This window comes from Narcine bancroftii, chromosome 5 (genome assembly GCF_036971445.1).
Source record: "Narcine bancroftii isolate sNarBan1 chromosome 5, sNarBan1.hap1, whole genome shotgun sequence".
In the NCBI taxonomy this organism is placed as follows: Eukaryota; Metazoa; Chordata; class Chondrichthyes; order Torpediniformes; family Narcinidae; genus Narcine; species Narcine bancroftii.
Window position 1 is genome coordinate 122,870,112 of NC_091473.1, and position 15,017 is coordinate 122,885,128.

General features: G+C 41.1%; 1 protein-coding gene across 22 annotated transcripts in view; it reads right to left on the reverse strand.

Moving 5' to 3' along the window:
• The window catches only part of st3gal3a (ST3 beta-galactoside alpha-2,3-sialyltransferase 3a), an 847,148-nt gene that overhangs the window by 252,961 nt on the left and 579,170 nt on the right, over positions 1-15,017 (reverse strand). For all 22 annotated transcript variants that reach the window (XM_069938965.1, XM_069938959.1, XM_069938973.1 and 19 more), the window contains one exon: positions 7,065-7,159. In XM_069938965.1, the coding sequence (XP_069795066.1) occupies positions 7,065-7,159 (95 nt within the window). The remainder of the gene's footprint in view (positions 1-7,064; positions 7,160-15,017) is intronic.

A 15,017-nucleotide genomic window follows, 5' to 3' on the forward strand; every position in this document is an offset into this window, starting at 1 on the left:
CTCAGGTCGGTAGAAAGTGGACTACAAAAATGGCTCGCTGAGCCGAGTAAAAGTGCGCAACCGCGCATGCGCGAGGAGTCGCACATGCGCGATGCGCATGCAAAAAAACACACCGACGGGAGGGGTGACCAGCTGGGGAGTCAATCTCCACAGCCGGCAATGACAGCTGCAGAACACCTGCAGCAAGAGGAGAACATAATAGAAGACAACGAAAACAAGAAAGAAGAGAAGTAAAGGGCAACAAAGAAACAACAGATGGCCAACCCAGAGGAAGAAGAAGAGGAAGAGGAAGAGTACAGTGAAATAGAAGAAGAAGGGAAAGGCAAGATAAAGGATATACTTTCTCTTATTAAAGAATACATGGAGTCATTTAAAGAATGGCAAGCGCAAGAATTTAATGATTTAAGAAGAAGAATAAACAATACAGAAGAGAAAATGAATAAAATAGATATGACCTTAACAGAAATGGGAAAGAGAATGGACAAGATGGAAGAGCGGGAAACAGCAGTAGAAATGGAGGTAGAGGACTTAAAAAAGAAATTAGAGGAATCTAATAAAAAAGTTATAGAGACACAAGAACTGTTAGCTCAGAAAATAGATATAATGGAAAATTATAACAGAAGAAATAACATAAAGATAGTGGGCCTTAAGGAAGATGAAGAAGGCAAGAATATGAGAGAGTTTATAAAAGATTGGATCCCCAGGATCCTAGGATGTCCAGAACTACAGCAAGAAATGGAAATAGAAAGGGCACATAGAGCATTGGCCTTTAAACCACAACCACAACAAAAGCCAAGATCTATTTTAGTAAAATTCCTAAGATATACTACAAGAGAAAAGGTACTGGAGAAGACAATGGAAAAAGTAAGAGAGGGCAACAAGCCACTGGAGTACAAAGGGCAAAAAATCTTCATTTATCCAGATATAAGTTTTGAACTCCTGAAGAAGAGAAAGGAGTTCAATACAGCAAAGGCGATTTTATGGAAGAAAGGGTATAAATTTATACCAAAGCATCCAGCGGTATTGAAAATATTTATTCCAGGACAACAAAACAGACTATTCTCGGATCCAGAGGAAGCACGAAAATTTGCAGAACAATTACAAAATAGACTGAGTGATGAAGACGTGTAACGAGAGTACAAAAGACTGAGAACTAAAAAGACACATAAGTTTTGAACTCCTGAAGAAGAGAAAGGAGTTCAATACATCGAAAACGATCTTATGGGAAAAAAAAACTATTCTCGGATCCAGAGGAAGCAAGGAAATTTGCAGAACAACTACAAAACAACCAGAGAGATGAAGATATGTAATAAGAGTAAAAATGACCACAATTTATATGTATGTGGGTAAAGAGGTATATGTGTGAATATGTATAATGTGCATACATGAATGTATCCGTATTTAGAGGAAAATATAGATAGTATAGACAAGAATTAATAAGGGAAGGAAATGGAATAGAAGGAATAAGGAGGGAACTAAAAGAGTGACCTTTGTTACATATGAAAAGTGAAATCTTTTCTGGGGGGGGCTGGGTGGGGAGGAGTTGCGGTCACTGCAAAATCAGCTGACGCTTGCGAGTGAATTCGCAAATCCAAATGGAGAGGGGAGATGTGGTTGTCCGACAAGGGATAAAGGACAACTCAGGAGGGGAAGGGGAGATTGGGGCTAAAGAAGTTTTAAATAGGAGAATAAGGAAAATGTTTGATGTTTTAGGAATGTTGTCTTATAAAGGGTTCAAAACAAGAAAACAGAAATGGATAAGAAGGAAAGGTAATGATGGAGAAACGGAAAGGGAAGATAAACAAAGTATAAAATGGCTACGTTGAACTATATGACTTTAAATATTAATGGAATACATAACCAAATTAAAAGGAAGAAACTGCTAAATTTACTGAAAAAAGAAAAAATTGATATAGCATTTGTGCAAGAAACACATTTAACTGAATTGGAGCACAAGAAATTAAAGAGAGATTGGGTAGGACACGTAACAGCAGCATCGTATAATTCAAAAGCAAGAGGAGTAGCTATATTAATTAGTAAAAATGTGCCATTTAAAATAGAAGAGGAAATAATAGATCCAGCAGGGAGATATGTAATGATAAAATGTCAGATATATTCAGAGTTTTGGAATCTACTCAATGTATATTCACCTAACGAAGAAGATCAAAAGTTTATGCAAGATATCTTTTTGAAGGTAGCAGATACGCAAGGGAACATATTAATAGGAGGGGATTTCAACCTGAATTTGGATTCAAATATGGACAAAACTGGGAAAAAAATTAACAGAAAGAACAAAGTAACCAAATTTATAATTAAATCGATGCAAGAAATGCAACTTTTGGATATATGGAGGAAACAACACCCAAAGGAAAAGGAATATTCATATTACTCGGCTAGACATAAAACATACTCAAGAATAGACCTATTTTTGTTATCAGCTCGTATGCAAGATAGAGTAAGAAAAACAGAATATAAAGCTAGAATACTATCGGGCCATTCACCCTTAATATTGACAGTAAAGTTAGAGGACATCCCTCCAAGAATGTATAGATGGAGGTTAAACCCCATGTTACTTAAAAGGCAGGATTTTAGAGAATTTATTGAAAAACAAATAAAAATGTATTTTGAAATAAATACGGAATCAGTGGAAGATAAGTTTATACTATGGGATGCAATGAAAGCATTCATTAGAGGGCAAATAATAAGTTATGTAACCAAGATGAAGAAGGACTATAATCAGGAAACAGAGCAGTTGGAAAGGGAAATAGTAAATATAGAAAAAGAATTAGCAATGAAGGAAGATACAACTAAAAGAAGAGAATTGGCGGATAAAAAAATAAAATATGAAACACTACAAATGTATAAGGTGGAGAAGAATATAATGAAGACAAAACAGAAATATTATGAACTAGGTGAAAAAATGCACAAAATCCTAGCATGGCAGCTTAAGACAGAACAAGATAAGAAAATGGTATTGGCATCAAGGAAAAAAGACAAACAAATTACATATAATCCAAAAGAAATTAAGGAAAACTTTAGAGAATTCTATGAACAATTATACCAAACTGAAAATGAAGGGAAAGAAGGGAAAATAGATGAATTTCTGACTAAAATTGAACTACCAAAACTACAAATAAAGGAACAAAATAAATTAACAGAGCCATTTGGAATAGTAGAAATACAAGGGATAATAAAAAAATTACCAAATAATAAGACACCAGGAGAGGATGGATTCTACAAAACATTTAAAGACTTATTAATTCCGCCTCTCCTGGAAGTAATCAACCAGATTGATAAAACACAAAGCTTACCAGATTCATGTAAAACAGCAATAATTACAGTAATACTAAAGCAAGGGAAAGATCCACTCTCACCAGCATCATATAGACCAATATCTTTACTTAACACAGATTATAAGATAATAGCTAAACTATTAGCAAACAGATTAGCAGAGTATGTACCGAAAATGGTAAATTTAGACCAAACTGGATTTATCAAAAAAAGACGCACAACAGACAATATTTGTAAATTTATTAACTTAATTCATGCAGTAGAAGGGAATAAAGCACCTACAGTCGCAGTTGCTTTAGACGCAGAGAAGGCCTTTGACAGAGTAGAATGGAATTATTTGTTCAAAGTATTGCAAAAATTCAGTTTACCGGAGAAGTATATTAATTGGATTAAAGCATTATATAAGGGACCGTTAGCGAAAGTGACAGTAAATGGACATGTATCAAAGCAATTTAACTTAAGCAGGTCAACACGTCAGGGATGCCCACTACACCCTTAATTGTTTGCTTTAGCTATAGAACCACTAGCAGAATTGATAAGAACAGATAATAATATAAAAGGAATAAAAATAAAAGACAAGGAATATAAAATCAGTTTATTTGCGGATGATGTTATAGTGTACTTAACAGAACCAGAACTATCAATAAAAGAATTATATAAGAAATTGAAGGAATATGGAGAAGTGTCGGGTTACAAGATAAACGTAAATAAAAGTGAAGCAATGCCTATGAATAATGCGGATTTCTCAAAATTTAAGAAGGAATCACCATTCAGATGGCAAATGCAAGCAATAAGATACCTAGGTGTACAAATAAACAAAAATCTCGGCCAACTATATAAACTCAATTATTATCCACTAATGAAAAAATTAGAGGACGATTTAGAGCATTGGAAAGATTTACCACTAACACTAATAGGAAGGATAAACTGTATTAAAATGAACATTTTTCCAAGGATATTATACTTATTTCAGGCATTGCCAATACAACTGACAGAGAAATTCTTCAAGGAGTTAAAGAAAATAATAAGGAAATTTTTATGGAGAGGGGGGAAACCGAGGATAGCACTAGATAAATTAACAGAATGGTATAAACAAGGGGGCTTACAACTGCCAAACTTTAAAAATTATTATAGAGCCGCACAATTAAGATACCTATCAGATTTTTATCAAACAAGGGAAAAGCCAGATTAGACGAGATTAGAATTAGGTAAAATAGGGGAAAAGATACCTGAACACATATTATATAAATGGGATGAAAAATTGGTACAACATAGAAGTTCTCCAGTATTACATCATCTTCTCAATATTTGGAAGAAGATTCATGTAGAAAGAAATAAAACAAATTATCAATTACCAAAACTAATATTGACGCAAAACAAGTTACTCCCTTTTACAATAGATAACCTTTCCTTTAGAGAATGGGACAAAAAAGGGATTAAAAGAATAGAAAATTGTTTTTCAGGAAATAGATTCTTATCCTTTGAACAAATGAAAGATAAGTACAATATAACTCAAGATACAGCGCTGGCATATTACCAATTGAGATCCTACTTGAAGGATAAATTAGGAAGCAGTTTGAGTTTGCCAGAGGGAAGTAACTTTGAATATGTGATTACAGATACAATGATAATCAAAAGATTTATAACAAATATGTATATTAAACTGCAAGAAAAGGAGAATGAGGAAACAAATGGAAAAATTAAACAAAAATGGGAACAAGATTTAAATATAAAGATAAAAAAGGAAACATGGGAGAAGTTATGCTCCGGAACGATGAGAAATACAATAAATACGAGGTTACGTATGATACAATATAACTGGATACACAGGCTATACATTACACCTCAAAAGTTAAATAAATGGGACCCAACAGTATCTGATAGATGTTTTCGATGTAAAAAAGAAATGGGAACAACAATTCATGCAATCTGGACATGTGAGAAAGTAAAAAAATTTTGGGAAGATTTAAATCAGATATTAAATAAAATAACAGAAAACAATATACCAAAGAATCCAGAGATCTTCCTCCTAAGTAACATAAAAAACAAAGAATTTGGAATTGATTTGGAGGATGCACAAAAAAGATTTGTTAAGATAGCTCCAGCCGTAGCAAAAAAATGTATTATGTCAACCTGGAAATTGGAAGATAATTTGAAAATACAACAATGGTATATAGAAATGAATAAATGTATTCCATTAGAAAAAATAACATATAGTTTAAGAAATAATATTGAAATATTCGAACAAATATGGGAGCCTTACATTAAATACAATAGCGAAAATCTACCGGGGACAATCATTACCAAAGTTAACGGAAGGAAAAGGAAATGAAAAGAATGGACTCAGTAGAATTTCTGGTGTATTTTTATTGAATGACAACATTGTCTGACTGGTTTAATGTATCCTAGATTGTATACCTTAAATGGACGGGAGGGGGGAGGTAAGGAGGGTGGGATGGGAGGAGGGGGGGGGGGGGAGAAAATGGCACTGTATATGTGTGAAAAGGAAAAAGTGTGTACCATGGTTAATGTGATTTATGTTGTGAAAAATAAAAAATTTTTTAAAAAAAATCTTTCTCTGTACTCTAGGTATTTTAAGACAGGCAACATCCTTGTAAATCTTCTCTGCACCCTCTCCACCTTATCTATATCCTTCCTATAATTTGGAGACCAGAACTGAACACAATACTCTAAAACTGGTCTCACCAATGGCTTAAACAGTCGCAGCATCACTTCCCAGCTCCTATACTCTATGCTATGATTTATGAAGGCTAACATACCAAATGCCTTCTTAATCACCTTGTCAACATGGGAATCCACCTTCAAGGAACGATGCACCATAACTCCAAGATCTCTTTGTTCTTGTGCATTCTCCAATGTCCTCCCCTTTACTACATATGTCCTATTTTTTTCCGAAATGAAGCACCTCACACTTCTCTACATTAAATTCCATCTGCCATCTTTCAGCCCAATTTTCCAAACAAACCAAATCCCTCTGTAATCCTTGAAAATCTTCCTCGTTATCCACCACTCCCCCTATTTTCGTATCGTCTTCATATTTACTTACCCAGTTAACCACCCCATTATCCAAATCATTAATATAAATTATGAACAACAGGGAACCTAGCACCGATCCTTGAGGCACACCGCTCATCATAGGCTTCCATCCTGACAGACAGTTGTCCGCCATGACTCTCTGTTGTCTCTCCTCCAGCCACCTCTGAACCCATCTAACTATTTCTCTATTAATCCCTAGTGACTGAACCTTCCTTACTAACCTTTCATGTGGAACCTTATCAAAAGCTTTGCTAAAATCCAGATAGATCATATCAACTGCCCTACCTTCATCCACCTTTCTTGTCACTTCTTTAAAAAACTCAACAATGTTCGCAAACATGACTTGCCCTTCACAAACCCATGCTGGGTGCTCCTGATCAATCCCTGCTTATCTAGATATTTATACACACCAACTCTAAGAATACCCTCCATAACTTTCCCTACCACTGAAGTCAAGCTTACAGGCCTATAATTACTTGGCTGACACCTCGTGCCTTTTTTAAACAACGGAACTACATTAGAAACCCTCCAATCCCGCGGCATCACATCCTCCTCCGGTGATCGTTGAAAAATCACTGACAATGCTTCCGCTATTTGCTCCCTCACCTCCCTTAACATCCTGGGGAAAATCCCATCAGGACCAGATAAAGTCACATAAAGTCCTTATGTTACAAAATTCAAAACTCAGGATTCCAAAATGTTTGTTCCAACAGTACCTTGCCCTTTAATTCCAAATGGTGGAACAAAATCTTTCAGCTTTGACCATCGCTTAAAGGTGTTATCAAGAAACATTGGTGCTGGTTTTGAGAATCTGAAACACAGAACAGAAGGAAAAAGATTGAATAGTGTAACAATGCAAGTCATTTTTATGTTTGTTGGAATGTCACAAAGTTATTACAATACTAAACAGATATCCAGTGCTGGTACAGTCTTTCCTATGATCTTCATTCTCTCTACTGAAAGCAAATATGAACAAAAGGGAAAAAGATATTTCAACCACTGAAGTGCACAACCAAGTTGGTTAATTTTACAGTAATGACAGCATCAAATGCAGGAATTCAAGTGCATCTGCCAACAACAGTGCAACAGATTACAAGCAATTAATTGGTTGTGTAGCACTTTGTTAGTAAATCTGTCCACACATTAACTTTAGAAGTAAATGTGCCTTCTCAACTGAATCCCAATTTTTAAAAAAATCATATTGTTTGTGGTGACAACTGGATATAAAATAGAACTGTAGTGTTCAAAAATTTGATTAGGGAATTGGTGCCTTCTGTGAAAATAATACAATTTTTGCAAAGCAATTCCACTTTAGAACTTCCCTTGTCGAAGGTTACTCATTGCACTTTGTTCACGCATCAGATGCCACCCAATTCCAGACCTGTAGCCATGCGCTACAAAGAAAAACACACACACACAGTGTGGCAGGTTAAGCTCACTCCTTTATTAGGGCTGGAAAGGCTGCTTTTATACTGTTCAAGTTCCCGCCGTTTTTGCTGATTGACTGAGTCATCCATATGAATAACAGCGGGCAGGAACATCCATGCATATGAATGCCCTTCTTCCCCAGCCTGTTTCTGCTGAGTTAGCTGGGTAGCTTGACCAACACCATTTTAGGGCTGTTGGTATGATGCTGCCCCAGTTTCTACCCCTGCAGGTTAAGTCCTGGAAGTCGCTTTAGCGATCTCTGTCCGCGTCTGCTGCTGCGCAATGCGCCGGCCCAATCTCCGCAATTGCGGGCCACCACAGACCTGTGCAATAAAAGTTTTTTTTATTAAATGTGTCCATCTCTGCAGGGAAATGTGACAATGGGTAGATATACTCAAAAGAAGATGATAATAAAAATTCTTTAGGTCTGTACACTGTGGGCAATTATTTAAAAGGTATAGGACCACAATTAACAATATGTTACAATGCAAAAAAGAGACATCCATTTTCAAAGAAACAAACGGTAATGCCAGAACACATTACATCAGAGCACATTCAGCTTCTGGAATGTTTCCGACCACCTCAATGATTCTCAACACTGCAGGATTTGTTTTGCAAACACCCTCATCAATCTGGGAGATCCTCGTACCTCAGGTGAACATTCTATTTAGGAGAATGAGCACCACTGTCAGGAAGAGACTCTGAACCATGAACATGGCCCACTTTGGGAGTCCTGAAAAGATCTTTGGGCATCATCCAAACTCTTCATTTTTGACTTGAACATTCAAATAGAAACTCCTCGCCATTGCATAGAAGTTCATGCAGTTTCACAAAGCACATTGGAAACCCAGAGCATTGGCAAGCTGAGAGGGAACAACAGAGATGCAGAAACCTGATTCTTTTATTTTGTTAATGAAGTTCAATTTGTCAAGTTGTTCATATTTTAAATGTATCACCACAACTGTCACACAATACTTGTAATATTATAATTACTGTGCACTTGATGGATCTTCAAAACCATTTTAAATTTAAATTAAATTTAGTCATAGAACACAGTAACAGGCTCTTCCAGCCCACAAGCCCAAGATATCTAAATGTCCCAATTAACCTACAACCATTTTGAAGGGTGGGAGGAAACCAGAGCATCCAGAGGAAACCCATAGAGACAGGGGGAGAATGTACATGTTCCTTACTTATGGTGCTGGATTCAAATCTGGGTCAGTGGCGTTGTAAATGCCTAAATACCCGCATTAACCTACAACTGTTTTCGAGGGTGGGAAGAAACCAGCGTAACCCAAAAGAAACCCATGAGACAAGGAAGAACATACAAATTCCTTACAGAGAGTGCTGAAATGAAACATGGGTGCGCTGATTGCTACGCTAACCGTGCCACCAGAAATTGAACAAAATGTCTTCATTTCAGATTCCCTTTCACTTTCTGAATTTATAACTTTTAAAATGTTAGTTTTACTTCCAGAATAATTTATTTAAAGCATTTCTTATCGTCACCATCAGATTCTAACTGGAATTTTCTATCAATTTTCTCTCTTTTCTCTTCAAATTTAATTTTGTGCAGGGATGCTATCTGTCTCACTATGGTTCAAATACTAGTCATTTAAACCCATCCATGAAGGTACTTGATTTATATGACACTTGACAGTGTCGGCAAACATCCATACTTATGTGTCCTTTCAAACAAAATCCTTCTGGAAATATCTGCGCCCCTCCCCCACCAAAACCAATGAACCAGAAGTCAACTGATAGCCCCAATCCTTAAAGGAGAATGATATTCAAGGAGCTATGGGCTGATGCTACAGATGACAAATATGTCACACCACCCTCAGAGATAATACCTTTACCTCTGATGTGGCACACACTCCTCTGTCAGGATTTCATTTGAGACATGGTGGGTATTGAAATATGACTGACGTTGACTGAGTATCCAGGTCTTCGTGCTGGTAGATCTCTATTTCTGAGAATTCGTTCAATTGAAGCAGAATTTATTGTCATGTCCAAGTCACGAAATTTGCTGTTTTGCAGCAGCGTTACACTGCAAACATTTATATTAACCATCTAACAAAAATAAATGAAACAGTGCACGAAAAGTCAAAATAAGGCAGTGTTTTTGGTTCATTGATTACTCAGGAATCTGATGGCAGAGGGGAAGAAGCTGTTCTTGTGCCACTCAGTGCTCGTCTTCAGGCTCCTGTACGTTTTTCCCCCATGCACAATGGCTCATTAACTATGATCTGCAAATCAGGGATTCTATATTTATCAAACTGCCTGCTAACCTTGCAAATAATCATTAAAGAGGCTTTCTCTGGGATTTCATGAACATGAAACATCTACAGACATGCAGACAGACATACTGTGCAGCACAGTAACAGGCCCTTTCAGCCTACAAACCTGTACCGTCCAATTATACCCAATTGACCTACAACTCCCGGTACATTTTTGAATGGTGGGAGGAAACCATAGCACCTGGAGGAAACCCACACAGACACTGAGAGAATATACAAACTCATTAAAGGCACTGCCACATTTGAACCCCAGTTGATGGCACTGTAACAGCATTCCACTAACTGCTAAGCTAATGCCGCCTGTTCTCTCTCTTCTACATCTCTTCCATAAATGGAAATATAAAAACAGCAGATACTGAAAGCTCTAAATAAAATGGCTATAAACATTCAACAGTTCAAATAACATTAACATTTGAAGTCAAAGACCATTCCTCAGAACTCCCCCAGTTGATTCCTTTCAGGAGATCTGCAAGACTTGACATTTTCACACTTGATTTTTGACTTCCCTGTCCATCCCAGGCAAGTAGGTACGCCCCTTGCCCTCCAGAGATAAACAATTAACATCCTTCTCAGAAAGCTGGTTGAACACACCACGCGATCAGTCGGGCAGCTTATGAACCACAGAAATCATCTCCTTCCTGCAATAACCGTTGGACTTGAGATTGGCATCTACTTCGCTGACCCATGATGGAGACTTCAGTCATTTGAAATTCAGGTTTCACTGTTTCAAATTCAGTTGCTTTTGCCTGAAAGTGTTCATTGGGAGACTCAACAGTGTGTTTTTACATTTAAAAACATTTCAGTAAAATTAAGATTAAGATTATTTATTTTTAAGAAGTATTAACTTTTTTATGTATTATGCATTTCTCAACTATTTCTAAATATTTGTGTTGCCTGCAAACTTACAAATACGACCACCCACATTTTTATCAAATAGATAGATATAATCACAATATTTATACATTTGTAGCCGCGCACTACTTGAAGTAAAGACACACACATGAGTCTAGTCAGGTATAGCTCTGGTTTATTGGAGCTGAAGCCTGACTTTTATACCATTTGCATTCCTGCAGTTTTCCCCCATTTGCTGACATCACTGCCCACATAACACTAGCGGGTCTCCTGCATGCGGGTACATTCTTACATGACAATACCTTCTTCCCCGCGCGCTCTTCCTATATGTTGGCTGTGCAGCGGAGCCAATGTCATGTTGGGGATGCTGGCTTAGCCACCGGTTCGCTTGCTGGGGCCAGTGCCGCTGCGTGGTCTGCTGGCTCTTGGTTGCGCTCTCTGCCCAGAGGGCTGGTCCGATTGTCGCCGTGGTGTGTCGCTACATGACCCTCCCTCAGAACCAGCAGTTTGGTGCCCGAAGGCAGTGTCTCTGTGGGCTTTGATGACCTGCCTCTCTTGCGTGGACTGGGCATGCCGGGTCCAGCTGTGCCGGCTTTAACCTGTCCGTAGTGAAGACCTCTGTCTTGCCTCCAACCTCCAGCTTATACGGCCTCTGTAGTGGTGGATGGTGTAGACTGCTGCAAATGAAAAGATACTCACAGTCCTGCAGATCTTTGGGTATGTTGGTCCTCACTTGTCCGTACCTGGTCAGTGGAATCAGGGCCAGGTTGCTGATGCGTTCCCGTAGCCTGTGAAGGAGTGCGGCTGTGTCGTCTTGTTGCTTGTCTGGAGATGGTGCGAATTCCCCGGATACCACCAGTGGATCTCCGTAGACGAGTTTGGTGGAAGTGATGTTGAGATCCTCCTTGGCCACTGTGCGAATCCCCAATAGTGCTCATGGTAGCTCGTCTACCCAGTTGGATCCCTGTAGTCTGGCTAGGAGTGCGGATTTGAGGTGCCTGTGGAAACACTCCACCAGCCCATTTGATTGCGGGTGATAGGCTGTTGTGTTATGTAGCTGAGCGCCCCACAGACTGACAAGGTCGGACCATAAGATGGAGGTGAATTGGACCCCTCTGTCCGATGTAATGTTGGAGGATATACCGAACTGTGCCACCCAGGGGGAGATGAGGGCCCTGGCGGATGAGGTCGTGGAGGTGTCTGCCATCGGGACTGTTTCTGGCCACTTGGTGAAAAGGTCAACCATCGTGAACAGGTAGCAGAACCCCTGGGTTACTGGTAGGGTCCTACGATGTCCCCATGGATATGGTCAAACCTTCGCTCCGCGGGATCGAAGTGCTGTGGTGGGTTCTTGGTATGCTACTGTACCTTGACTGTTTGGCACTGTGTGAACACCTTTGCCTACCCGCTGACTTGTTTCCGGAGACCATGCCACACATATTTGCTGGCCACCAGTCGGACCATGGTCCTGATGGATGGGTGAGCCAGCCTGTGGATGGAATCGAAAACCTGTTGTCTCAATACCACTAAGACGATAGGTCTGGCCTATCCGGTGACCACGATGCACAGGAGGGTGGTGTTGCCTATGCCGACTGGGATGTCCTGGAGTTGCAGTCCCGATATGGCTGTCCCATACTGGAGCATCTCCACTTCGTCTTGTTGTGCCTTTGCTAGTGTCACGAAATGTTCTGTTGGGATAGTGCGTCCGCCACCACATTGTCCTTTCCCGAGACATGCCACACGTCTATGGTGTACTCGGAGCTGAATGATAGATGACACTGTTGGTGAGCTGACCAGTGGTCTGAGATTTTGGCCAGGGTGAAGGTCAGGAGTTTGCAGTCAGTAAAGGCTGTAAATGTCCTGCCCTCGAGGAAGTATCGGAAATGGTGGAAGTGCTGTATTTCAGTTCCGGAGGCTGCAGATGTTTGCTGAAGAAAGCCAACGGCCGCCAACACCCTTTGATCTGCTGCTCTAAAACACCACCGATTGCCGTTCCTGAGGCGTCCACAGTCAGGGCCATTGGAGCATCTGACCTGGGATTGCCAGGAGAGCAGCATCCGCCAGGGCTTCCTTGGCCCTCATGAAAGCCTCTGCCGATTTTTTTGCCCCAAGTTACATCTTTGGCCTTGCCCGCCATCCAGGTGAACAAGGGTCGTATGATTCTGGCAGCTGAGGGGATGAACCTGTGATAAAAGTTGATCATCCCATGAACTCTTGTAGTCTCCTGGTTGTGCTGGGCCTAGGAAACTTTTGGATGGCCTCCACCTTGCTAGGTAGTGGTGTGGCCCCTTCCTTAGTTATACTCTGGCCCAGGATGTCGATGGTTTCCAACCCGAACTGGCATTTGACTAGGCTGATCGTCAGTCCAAACTCGCTCAGCCGGGTGTAGAGGATGCAGAGGTGCTCCACGTGTTCTTGCCAGTCTTTGCTCACCACGAGGATGCTATCTAGGTAAATGAATGTGCCATACAGGTCTCGGACAACTGCGTCGATCAGTCACTGGAAGGTTCATGTGGCCTTCTTCAACCCGAACGGCGTGTGCTAGAATTTGAACAAGCCAAAACAGGGTGATGATGGCATTAATGGGGATGTCATCAGGGTGTACTGGAATCTGAAGGATCCCCGCACGAGGTCCATTTTCAAGAAGATCTTTGCCCCGTGCAGGTTGGCTGCAAAGTTTTGGATGTGCGGCACAGGATAACGATCTGGCATTGTGGCCTCGTTGAGATGGTGGCAGTCGCCGCACGGTCTCCAACCCCCAGTGGCTTTGGGCACCATGTGCAGGGGAGAAGCCCATGGGATGTCTGACTGCCGTACTATAGCAAGCTCTTCCAACTTCTTCAACTCTTCCTTTGCTAGTTGGAGCTTCTCCAGAGAGAGTCATCTAGCTCATGCATGGAGTGGTGGGTCTTGGATGAGGCTGTGATGCCACACTCCATGCCAGGGCATCTCTGTAGTGAAATGGAGGGTAAGCATTGCCAGGAACTCTGCTAGGATCTTGGTGTACTCGTCTGTGGATCACTGCACTGAGTCCAGGTTGGGAGTCTGGAAAGTCTGTGCGTGGATCAGTCTCTGATCCTTCAGGTCCACCAGCAGGCTGTGGGTGCGCAGAAAGTCCGCCTCAAGGAGTGGCTGTTCCACTGCTGCCAATGTGAACACTTACAAGAAGAGGCTGCCTCCCAACTGCAGTTGGACCTTGCATGTGCCATAGGTCCTGATTGCGCTGCTGTTGGCAGCCCTTAGCATGGGGCCCATGGGGCAGGACTCTGTCCACTGCTCCTGTGTCCACAAGGAACCGCACGCCAGATTAAAGGTCCCTCACGTATAGGAGGCCGTCTTCTTGGCCAGCCACCATACTCATCAGCGACAGTTGGCCCAGTATTTCCCTGGAACGTGCACGGCAGTCAGTATCGGCAGGCTCTGGAACCCCATTGCTGGTGATAGAAGCACCACTGGTCATTGGGCTCACGTTCCTTGTGGGGTAGTTGTTCCTTCGGCGGGCTGATCCAAGTCTGGCTGTGGGGTTTGGCGACGAGCCCCATGGATGTCGAGCACTCCCTCTTCTGCTTCCATAGAATGTCCGGTTACGCAACAACATTCCGGGGTCACTGAAGTCAGCATCTGCCAGGAGCAATTAGGCGTCCTCAGGTTGTTGCTCTCGGAACGCCTGCTCAAACATTATGCAGGGTTCATGCTTCCCAATGAGGGCCAGCATATTGTTCATCAGGGCCGATGGGGCCTGTTCCCCAGCCCATCCAAGTGGAGCAGATTTGCTGTGAGAGCCTGAAGGTCTCAATGAATAAGTCTTTGAAGGCAGAGAAGGTGCCTTCTGACAGGGGCCCTTGGATGAAATTGGCCACCCGGCTTGTCGTGTCCAGGGTGCTCACCACGTGGTAGTTCCGGGTGGACTCTGCTGTGATCTGCCGGATCTGAAACTGATTTGTTCACAAGGTCAGCAGCTTCAGGGCAACTGCGTGGACTGCTAATGGCCTGCTCATTATTGGGGTTTAAATACCATCTAAACCATTGGGGTCACAAATTGTAGCTACGTGCTACTTGAAGTAAAGAAACTCACACGAGTGTAGTCAA